Consider the following 11794-nt stretch of genomic DNA (forward strand, 5'->3'; position numbering starts at 1 on the left):
AAATCTAGAATGTGCTCTGAGAAATTGGAAGTGCAGAATCAAGTGAACTGGGGGTGGAGGGTGCCTGAACAACAAACCTGGGACCAGATTTTCCATAGCTGTGCCTCCTCTTGACCTCAGCTGGAGTTGTGGGTGCTCAGGATTAGGGCAAGAATTCAGTTTTTCAAAAAAAGAAGGTGTTTTTTTGCTCTGCGTCAGGACAAAAGGAGACCTTTTGAAATTTTTCGGAAAACACCACGAAGGCCTTCTCCTTGACTAGCCGATAGCCCAGTTGTCAGGACATGCACCTGGGATGTGGGAGACTCAGCTTTAAGCCCTTGCTCTGCCTGATTTGGAGCAGCTGGGATTTTCAGAAGATTGAAGGGAGTTCGGTGCCCTAAACCCACTGAAATCCAGTAGGTGATGGGTGTTTTTCTCCCTTAGGATACTTTGAAAAATTCTCAGTAGGAGACCTAGGGGGAGGCATCTTCGGGGCTTGGAGAACCAGAGACATACACATGATCAAGCAAAAGATCAGCTGAGGAAGTCTACAAGGGGCACTTAGGAATTCTTGTCCCTTATTCCACATACCCCAACAGAGCGTACACGACTAACAAGATTCAATATATTTGTTCTCTGCCTTGCTCTACTATCCTAGATCTTCACGTATCCTTCACTAGAATCTAGTTTTCCTTTAATAGCCAGGTCTGCACGTAAAACTGGCAGAGCAGACCCTCACAGCCCAAGTGTTCCCCGGCCACTTACAATATGGTTGAAGTTTCTAGTGTGGATTGGACCTATGTGCATTGACACACTCGCGTAACTGAGACCGCACCTTTAACACGGACAAGGCTTTGGGCCAGTTACATAAACCCCAACTAAAATCCTTTCTATATTACACGATACTCGTGTTACGACTGGCCTCGTGAAAGCTGTATTTGTACCACACTGGGCCTCGGAGCCTCGTTTGGCTCCGTTACGTGAGTTATAAATAGACCGTGACCGGAGAACCATTTTACATGTTTCCTATTGATATGACCACCATGCTGTTTTGCAGCCTGAAAACTTCCAGCTTCCTTTGTGTTTGGGGAGCTGTTGCGATAAACACATGCGATTGTGGCCGTTGGAAAGCAGCTGTAATTGGGTCACAAAGCGTGCTGTTGGCAACACGTTCTTATGCAGCCCACTGGAGAGCGTACATTACGCATCCCCAGCTATACAAGAAGGCCCTTTTGTGCCAAACTACAGAGGCTCACACTTTTATCTCTGGAGATCCCCGACATCTGCCACCCCACTGAGACACCTTTCTAAAGGCACCCAAATTCATGGCAAATGCCTCCCAGAACAGAAGAGGTCAACCCTGCTTCTGAGAGATCGGGGGAAGAGAATTTAGATACAAAACGTTTCTTCAGTGTAGCTGCCATTGGATTTGGTTCTGCGTAGTGGTTGGAACATGCTTTCTAAATGGACAGCTTCCTGCCTGTGCTGCTGATCTATAGTATAATACGTGTCTCAGGCAACATAACTCATGAGCGCCCACCACTGTCTGTCTTAGGCACCTCCATAATAAATTAATACCTAGCTCTTCTCATCAGTAGATCTCAAAGTGTTTACCAAGGTGGTCAGTTTCGTTATTACAGGTGGGGAAACTGAGGCACGGAGGTGGAGCAACTTGCCCCAGGCCACCCAGCAGGCCAGTGGCAGAACCAGGAACACAACCCAGGGCTCCCAAGTCCAGCATTATAGCTACTTACAGCTATCTGCCACCGTGTGACCACCATCATGAGACATGCGCCTTCTCAGGCTTGGTCTACACCCAAGTTGTACAAAGCTTTAACTAGAGTTAAGCAGTATCAACCCACCAGTGTGGACACATTTATACCGGTTTAAGAGGTCCCTTTACTCATAACTTTATTCCCATACAGCAAAGGGAATAAGCATACCAATATATGGCAAGTTCATACTGGTATAACTCCATCCACAGTAGAGATTTGTGACAGTTACATCAGTACAAAATCTGTGTGTAGAACAGGCATTTGTTTCTTCAGGTCCAACACGTGAGATTCCCATTTTCTCTAAACTTAGTTACTATCTACAACATGACGGCAACACGAATCTAACAAATTCCTCCTAACTATTAGATGTCCTGGTTCTTGTGAGCAGTGCTAACATTTCAGAACTAGGGAGGTGCACGCTAGTGACACTGTACTTCAGGTTGGATCTTGGCTTCTCCCATCTGACATGACATTAACAAGAGCCGAAAGCACAAACCGTGTTTTTAAACTAACCAGTGGTTGTTCTGGAATAAGAACAGGCTCTCTGGTCCACAGCACAAATTGTCCCACAGAGTGATCACTTTGAGAACTAGTTTGAGATACAGACACTCTCAATCAGTGGCTACACAAAAATAGCAACAGGCACTTGGGTAAAATCCCAGCACTTTTAGCACCTGCTGTATTTCTGCTTTTTATCTGTGTTGAAGTACAACACGCCAGGAAATGTAGCCATGAAGTAAGAATAAGATAAGGGGTAAGGGACTGACTGCAGAAGAGCCAGAAACCTATAGGCCTGTAAGAATAGCTTAAGCAATTAGCATAAGTGCAAGGCCTGCCAGCCTGCGTAGGAGTAGTTGCTTAATAAGTTAGCAGAAGTAAGTGAACGAATAGTAACCCTAAGTCACAAGATGACATCAGGCTTTGTTTGCTATTTTGTAATAAATCTCAAGTGTTGAAAACTGCTGACAGGTAACTGCAAGAAGGCAGTTTGTACCAGCTCAGGGTATTTTTGGAAGGGAATAGCAGCAGATGCCTAACCGCAGGTAACCATATTAATCCAATTGACGTATGCGTTAATGGCTTTCATTTGATTAATAGGAGGACATCCCAACACTATGTCTGCAGAAGAGAAGAATGAAGGGGGATTTGATAGCTGCTTTCAACTACCTGAAAGGGGGTTCCAAAGAGGATGGATCTAGACTGTTCTCAGTGGTAGCAGATGACAGAACAAGGAGTAATGGTCTCAAGTTGCAGTGTGGGAGGTTTAGGTTGGATATTAGGAAAAACTTTTTCACTCGGAGAGTGGTGAAGCACTGGAATGGGTTACCTAGGGAGGTGGTGGAATCTCCTTCCTTAGAGGTTTTTAAGGCCCGGCTTGACAAAGTCCTGGCTGGGATGATTTAGTTGGGAATTGGTCCTGCTTTGAGCAGGGGGTTGGACTAGATACCTCCTGAGGTCCCTTCCAACGCTGATATTCTATGATTCTATGAGGGTACAGAAGTTAAGATATCGTAAAGGAGGAAAGAGGTATTCATACATATGCATGAAGGACACGGAACTTAAATAATTGGTCTTAGGTAAAACCCTTGGAGATCTTCATTGGCATGCCAGGGTCAGACTAGGATCTCTCAGACCTTAGAGTTCTCCCCAGGACTGATTGAGCATATACACGCGGAATGGTGCGGGTCGTCCTTACGGTGTTATATTATCTCACTTTACTTGTCTGGATGGTTTTACTTCTTGGACTAATCATGGTAGTAATAAAACTTTTACAATAGCAGAAAGTCTTTCCCGAGTGCGAGGGATGTCGTCATTGCTGGATGCCCAAAGCAGTAACTCTGATAAATCCTAGGTCTGATCCTGGGACAAGAACCTATCAAATTACAGAATGCTTATTGGGGAACCTAAACCAGTAATATAATCAATAGACCTTCAGTAGATCAGGCAACAGAAAACGGTCTATGCAATAACTAATACGTTGATATTTAAACATCACACCCAATAGGCAGCATTATTTAGAAGAAATGGACTGTGAATAGCTGTCTATCTTCAGAATAATTCATCGGACTCTGAAATTGATGAGACAAACTCAAGATGGTTGATACGGAACTTTGTAACAACAATGGAGTAGCATTTCCAGCACCATTCAATTGCATTGGTAGGTGGGGAGTTTTAATCAGAGGAAGGGACTTTATGAACAGGGATGAGACGGGATAAGCAAAACTAGTGTATGTCTGGGGTGCATCAAGGAGGGGAAACAGAATGTGGCAGGACTGCAATAACTGAAAATAGTGCGCCGATTATACAAATTGTCTCAGTTGTGCAACTTTTCTCCAACTCTGCTTCAGTGCAAAACTCACACGATCCAAGGATGCCTCCCTCACCAACTCCAGAATCAAATAGCTCAGGGCAGGTAGAATCAGGCTTTGCATCTTCCACCGCTGGCTATCAGAGCTTTCAACCAATGTTAGTTGAGCTCCATTACTTGGTTTAAGTCCCGTTCTCCAGAGGGGGAATCTGAACCACAATGCAGCAAAGCAAGGTGACCAAGGTCACAAAGGTGGTCAGTGGCGGAGTCCCGAATAGAATCTAACTCGACTCAGGTATTGGCAAGGTAAGTACATTTACAAATTCTGAAGTGCTCAGACGCTATGGGAATGGGTGCCATGTAAGTACATAAGATAGAGATCCATCCAATTAAGTCTGCTGGCCACTCAAACAGGACAAGGACCTGGGGACTTGTGACACCCAGCGAAGACACTTGGGACAAAGTGCCCCACTGAAATCCACCCATGGTATTTTTCTAGGACACATTTAATTGGCTGGCATTTTCGTGCTGAACTCAGGCCCTTTAATACTCTCAGCACCCTAGAGGAATTACAAAGCAAGACCACTTCCAGGAGATTGTGCTCCAGTCATCCGGGATGGAGGGGCGGCCTTCCCCATCCTGCTCCAACATTAAGGGTTAGGGGCTCGTGTCTGATCCTATTTTCCTTGCGCGATGGCGAACCTATCAAGCAGCAAAGAGGACACTCTCGTCCTTTGGAGGCAGTCACAACGAGAACGTGGGCTAAAGAGGTGGATGGGGTAAGAGCGCCACCTAAAGGGGCCATACCAGAGTGATGGCTCTAGCATCAGCTTTTAGTGCTGTGAGGGGGTTTTTCCTTCCAAACTGGAACAGATCCCTCAAACTCAAGGTGCTCCGAAGGGACTCCCCTCCGCTACCGATGCATCCGGAACAGACCCCGCCTGTCAAAATAAAGTGCCTTGCAAACCATCAGTGCACACCAGAGCGAACGCTTTGAGAACCTGCCATGCCTAGAAACAATCTGCGTCATGGCGCTACATCGCGACTTGCCCCTGGGATCCAGGGACGGACGGCGTTTGGGAAACAGACTAAACCCAGGGTTGCGAGTTCAATCCTTGAGGGGGCCACTTAGGGATCTGGGGCAAAATCAGTACTTGGTCCTGCTGGTGAAGGCAGGGGGCTGGACGCGATGACCCTTTGGGGTCCCTTCCAGCTCTATGAAATAGGTAACCCCAAAAGGCAGCATGTAGCCCTGTCCTCCTGGGTGGATATTACCAGCAGGGCCTGGGAGTTTGCTTCCCCACTCCTGCCACTACTTTGGCAACACGTGTCTAGCTTATCATGCCGACAAAGTCTCATTTAAATGTAAACTCCCCCCCACCCAATAAAATTAAACAAATTGTGGAACTAACGTGATATTTACCACCATTGCATTATTCATTCTGCTAGTATGTTCTATCCCCTTCCTCCCCCTCCCTGTATGTCTGTCTTTTCTATTTAGACTGAGTTCTCTGGGGCAGGGACTGTAATACTGTGTACAGTGGCGGCACAACCATAATACGTGTGGTTAATAACTGAACTGAACGGTGCGCCAACTCAGAAACAGCTGGGTGAAGTGTTTGTGGCTCTAGGGCCTGTTGCAGCAAACTGGGAACATCTGCTCCAAAGGAATCAAATCCAGACTGGATTCTTTTGTAAAATAGAACATCTCTTTATTTTAGGTTCGGGTCACATGTCCAAAGGTAGGTCGTCTCCCCCATTTCCAGGAAGATTTTTCAATTAAAATGAAATGGAATTGCTTAGAAACTAATGTAAACTACAGTATTCAAGTCTCAAAAAAGGGCTTACATTCACTCTCCTACTAGGCCATCTTTCCACAAGATGCTAAAATGGTAGAGAAACGAGCTGCACAGTTTAGTACAGGAGACAGGGGGATCAGCATCAGAGTTTAACCTAATCCCTCCAGTAAAGAAATCCCCTCTGCCCTCCACACACACATTCTGAAGACTGCAAGCATCCTGGATTTGCAGCAGCATATCCTGTAAAAACCAGTTACTCTGCTTGCGTACTGCTTAATTTAAACTGTCTATGGGTGGGGGATGAGTCATCGGAGGCGTTACTTGGATGCAGATTTTTATAAAGTACCAAAACCCAAGCACGAAAGTGAAGCAGACAGCCCAGGATAAAAGTGGCACTACATATGTCCCTCGACTGGCACACGCTCTAAGTTAAAGATGGTAGTATTACTTCATTGCACAAGGAAATCAAAAGCCATGAGCTTGCTGGATCTCAGGATCTGTGTTGCATGTGCACTGATCCAGTGATTAAAAAAAAATCCTCCTCCCATACTCTGCATGCTAATTCCATAATCTTCATTCCAACCACCACCATGATCTCGCAGGTTCAGAGTACCCATCTCTCAAGCAGTACTGCCATCGTATCAGGCTTTCCCCTGCTAGTCTATGCTCAGCAGCACCATCACCAGGCCACTTCCCTGCATGGGCCAAGTAAATGACGATCCATCTCTCCTTTGGGGGATTAACTGCACAGAAAGTCCTTTTTATTTGCAACACAATTAGTACTACTATCTCCTTGTGCTGGCAAGAGCTTCCTAGGCAACACACAGGTTTCATTCGGTGCAACAGGCTGGGATTTCGCACAACAATGCACCCTGGTGTTATGTTTTAGATGCACACACTTATCTCCTTCTTCAGGGTTAAAAAATCTCATTAAACAAGAGCCTGTGCTAGAGAGCACGAACATGCTCTCCTGACCGTGACGCTGCAATTTCTTCTTGCAGCATCCTGATCTGCCTTTGCATGCAAGCCTATGTGATAACTAGAGGACACCGGATACTATCTTTGGCATGAGACATATTCAGAGGCCAGCTGGCACTGCTTCTTTGCGACATGTGTTGTATTCAGTCTCATCTCTTGCATTCTGACTGGTTGTGGTCCAATTTTCCGGGGCTTAGGACGTGGGATTGATCATTCATGCAATTATGGATGTAGTTGGTCCCATGTTATTTATCTTTGGATATGTTACAATATGACACTCACGTAGGCTGCAAACGAGAAGTCTGCTTAGTCTCTTAGAAAAAGTGGTACAAAAATCTCCACGTATTACACAGTCTTATCCCAAAGGCACAGAGTAGAATTAAAGGCAACTGTGAAATGCAGCATATTTAAGACGTTAGCTTCTTTTAAATAAAAGGAGAGAGTCTTAGCTTCTGTTTTCCTGAGTGCAGTTTGGAATCAAGATCTCAAAGTGAGATGGGCTGGCACATTTCTTGCTGACACTGGTTTTGTCTTCACTATACGTCTTCGGTAAAGAACCACTGCTGATAAGAATCTGAGGGGTTACAGGAAGTCATAGATGGATGCTCATCTCTTGCCGACAAACACATGTTAGAGGCCACATTTTTAATCAGACGATCCTAAAAACAAAGAGAGATACCTTGCTCACATCATCCACTGATCTCAAAGTGCTTTAAAAAGAAGACCATTGTTATCCCCATCGTACAGAAGGGTAAACTGAGGCACAGGGAGGTGACATGACTTGCCCAAGGTCACCCAGTGAACCATTGGCAGAGCGAGGAATCTGGGCCAGATTTTTCAGCCAAGACTTTTTTTGGTGGAAAAAAAATATCTGGATTGACTGAAACACTTCACAAATGTGTGTCTGTTTTGGCTGAATTATTTCAGTCGGAAAAAATTCAAAAGTTTTGTTTTGCCGTTTTCAGAACAAAATGTTTACATTTTCCGATTCAAAATGACTTTTCACTTAAAAAAATTCATTCAATTTTAAATGTTTTTTTTAAAAAAAGCTCCAAATTGTAACAAAACTGTCTGACCCAAACCAAAATTTTTCAATTTTTTGGAACTGCCAGGGAGCCAAAATAAGGTTGGTTACTTGCATGGCTCCACTCCTGAGCCCCAGTCCAGTCCTCTCCCCAGTAGGTCCCACTGCCTCCCAAAGGAACCCTCCCAGTTTGACAGCAAAGCATAAGACAGGCTTCTGCAAGGCATCCAAGAAACTCTCGTCAGAGGTGAGGAAGAGGGAAAGACACTGCTGCTTCTGGGTGCATTGAGCCTGTGTTCTTTACTTACATGGGTCAGTTCCCATTCTTCATTTCCTGGAACACGTGAGTTTTTTCCTGTGAAGTGACAGTCTCCCAGCTCCACCGGCCCAAAGCCAGATCGGAGGCAGAGCTGCTTGCCGATGTTGTGCCGCAGGTCCTTCTGGGACGTGTATTCGAAATACTGAGAACCAAGACCAGACAGGGAGATTAGACGGCTGCTATCCTTCTCTCCAAATGGTCACCTATGCTACAAGAAAATGGCCTGCCTTCTCCACAGCACCAACATTAACTCAAGGTGCTAGAATTCACTCTTATGCCAGTTGATAATCAAGTGCACCGCAATGCTGGTCGGTCCCCACAAGTCTGAAGGATCCACCCCCTTTGACGAGACACTTAATCCCCCAATGAGCTGCACACTGAACAGCGTGGATACCGGATGGACAAGAGGCAGCCTGCTCATACCACCAGTGGAGTGAATCCCATCTCCAGCTGTGATGTAATGCCGAAGGCCCCGTGATTGTCTTCAGCAGTAGCGACTGAAACAGAGACCTCTGGATCTTAATGCAAGAGCCTCTACTGCTCAACTCGAAAGATCCGTCTGTTAGACAAGGTTAGAGCAGACTCATTGATTCCTGGGCAATCTAGCCACCACTAGAGGGCCACATTGAGTTGAGATGCCAGGGGGCAAAGAGTGCACTATAGTGGGGCATATTCGAAAGCAAAACAGTCAGACACCCAACGGAGCTGGCAGAGTGGGGTAATAGATTTAGTGGCTGGGGCAGAACACTAGAAGTCAGGTCTCCTGAGCTCAGATCAGCCACTGATGCGCTGCGTGAACTGGGACAGAATTATTTTCCCTGTCTCACTCCTTCCCCATCCTCTACCATCCGTAGGGATAACAACCTACTTCATGAGGGAAAAAGGGAGCAGAGCTAAGGTGCATTTTTTTTTATGACGTTTTTACTGCCAAACAATGAAGAGTCAGATGGACCAAAACGTTTCATGAATTCGTGCTGAATTCGCCAAATTCTTTCGGTAAAAAAACCCCAAAGAATCAGGAAAAAAAAATCTTAATGTTTGTTTCAACACTTTCTAACATGCTTTTGGGATAGAATTTTACATTTAAACCAGCTAAAAGTCAAACACAATGTTTTGTTTCAGTTCGAATGAAATGGTTGGTTAGACCCAAATCAATTTTTTCCTTCTTCAGTGGTTTGGTTCAGCCCAGAAACAAACGAACAGAAAATTGGGATGGTTCTGAAAGGGGGCTTTAATTCACATTGTAAAGTGTTTAGAAATCCTCTGATGAAAGGCAGAGGTGCAGAGTGTCACTGAAGTGCCATTGGCTTCGGCTGTTTGGAGGCAGAGACCATTCAGGCTCAGGACTTGAACGGAGGTTATCGTCTTTACCGAAATAAAATAACTTGGTTTAATAAGAAGACGTACAAAGGAGGGGGAACTGCCCAGGTTACATGCATGATTCACATCTTAACTGCGAATGGGGAAAGGCTGGGTTTTCTCTCTTTTCCCAGCTCTGGGCTTTCCTATTTCTGTGGAGGTGGGGTGGGGTGAAAGCTGGTGGGATATACTCGTGCAGGCTGCATACCTGATTGCCGCCCATCCCATGGCATGGGTACATGATCAGTGGCTTCCCTCCGTGATTGTTCTCGCCGACATCCAGGCAATTCTTTGACCCTTCATTTTTAATCTGAAAGGAAAGAGCAAAAAGCAAGCAAGCAACTCAGGTGACTTTGCTGCATTCTGGGTGCTCAGTCACAGACCTGACCCAACCCTGTGCGCCTGGCCAAGGATTCAGGATCCACTTTTCAGCTCAAAACACGGCCCAGCAAATCCTATTACATCCTGTCGGGATCCCTGGGCTGTTCTCTGTTTTTAAAATCAGGGCTTTGCTGTGGTTTTGTTTGGGTGCCTGGGATCCTCCCTATTTCTCTTCTTTCAGCAGGGGCTCGTTAATACTCCGTATATTTGGGCTGGAGTACTTGTGGCACCTTAGAGACTAAGAAATTTATTTCAGCATAAGCTTTCGTGGGCTATAGCCCACTTCTTCAGAGCTGTAGCCCACGAAAGCTTATGTTGAAATAAATTTCTTAGTCTCTAAGGTGCCACAAGGGCTCCTGTTCTTTTTGTGGATACGGACTAACACGGCTGCTACTCTGAAACCTATATCTGGGCTGACATTTTCAAAGCCTCTGGAGATGGAACACTAGACACAGAAAGCTCTGAGTTACTACAGTGAATTCTTACCCCCAGGTGTCCAGCTGGTGGGTTTCTCCAACATTCACAGGGTCTGATCACTGTTTGGGGTCAGGAAGGAATTTCCCCCCAGGTCAGATACGAAAAAAAACCCTCAAGGTCTCTGCCACTTTGCATTTGCAGCATGGGGCATAGGTAACTTGTTGGTTTGAACAAGAGCACATGGTGGATTCTCTGTAATTGAAGTCTTTCAAATCATGATTTGAGGACTTCAGTAACTCAGCCAGAGGTTAGGGGATGAGGTGGAGGCGGTTCTGTGGCTGTGATGTGTAGGAGGTCAGACTAGATGACCAAGATGGTCCCTTCTGGCCTTAAAGTCTATGATTGCAGCAACCAATTCACATTAAAATTAATGAGTACTGGACATCCAAAATGGCTTCACAATCTCTGCCTTGCAGCTCTAAGTCCTAAGAGGCTGGGACCTTTCGTAAGGCTCTAACTTTCCAGGGATGATTATTTTTGGGAGGTGGGAAGACAAAGCATTCTGGGGAAAATAATGCTGAGAACTCCACAAACTGAAAACAACCCAGAGCAGGAGTCAAGTAATCTGCTATGGCCAGATAGCTGTAAACTGCCTTCGATACAATAACTTCAGGGAGCAGCCCTTCAAATTAATAAATCATCTGCCATGCTGACTCCTGGCTGCACCTGTATTCCGGAATGCAAGCAAGGGCAGGAGGGTTCAACCAGGATTAGGATCCTACGCACAATCTGTTTACGTCTAGTCACTCTTCTTCTGCTTACATATCAGTAGATAGCTGGATCAGAGAACTGGAGCTGCAAGTTTTTACCATGCAAAGCAACAACCTTTCTCCAGCTGGCATTTAACTCCATTGCTGTGAATTGGAAAGAGCTCAGCTGCGTGAGCTGACTTCCCAGGACAAACCCAAAGTGTGCATTTTCCCTGAGGCAACTGACCTTGAATGGCCAGAGACGCTGAGCACAACAATCCTTAGTGGCCATAAGAGATAAACAGCGCTCTGCACATAACTGATTTTTCGGTTTGGAGCTAACAGCACTGCTGTGTCTCACAGGGGTGCGTGGGAATTCTGTATTTAAGATTGCGAGGCACTCAGATATTATGGTAACACAAGCCAGATAAATACCTAAGAGATGCTGTTTTTCTTGACTCACTGGGACAGTGGGAGTCAAACTCCTTTGTCTGTTGCTCAAAGCCTCAATTAGCTTTATTATAGTTCAGCCCGATTTTGAACTCCCCGACTCTCAGAACCCTGTACTGATACCAGTATCCTTTCAGCCAAGAACTGGATTGGCCACTTAGAAGACTATTACTTGGCCAGAAGTACCGACATGAGGTGTGCCCAGCCCTGAGGCAGTGAGTCATCCTTACTGCACTCCCTTTCCTTGCAGGCCTGG

General features: G+C 45.6%; 1 protein-coding gene across 1 annotated transcript in view; it reads right to left on the bottom strand.

The window, feature by feature from the left end:
• Positions 1 to 5752: 5752 nt before the first annotated feature.
• GALNT6 (polypeptide N-acetylgalactosaminyltransferase 6) overlaps positions 5753 to 11794 on the bottom strand; it is a 41642-nt gene continuing 35600 nt past the window's right edge. Inside the window, exons 9-11 of the mRNA XM_039514762.1 lie at positions 9750 to 9851; positions 8172 to 8324; positions 5753 to 7498 (exon numbers count right to left, since the gene is read on the bottom strand). Of these exons, the coding sequence (XP_039370696.1) occupies positions 7376 to 7498; positions 8172 to 8324; positions 9750 to 9851 (378 nt within the window). The 3' untranslated portion in view covers positions 5753 to 7375. The remainder of the gene's footprint in view (positions 7499 to 8171; positions 8325 to 9749; positions 9852 to 11794) is intronic.

The sequence above is a fragment of the Mauremys reevesii genome, linkage group 25, assembly GCF_016161935.1.
Source record: "Mauremys reevesii isolate NIE-2019 linkage group 25, ASM1616193v1, whole genome shotgun sequence".
NCBI lineage: Eukaryota > Metazoa > Chordata > Testudines > Geoemydidae > Mauremys > Mauremys reevesii.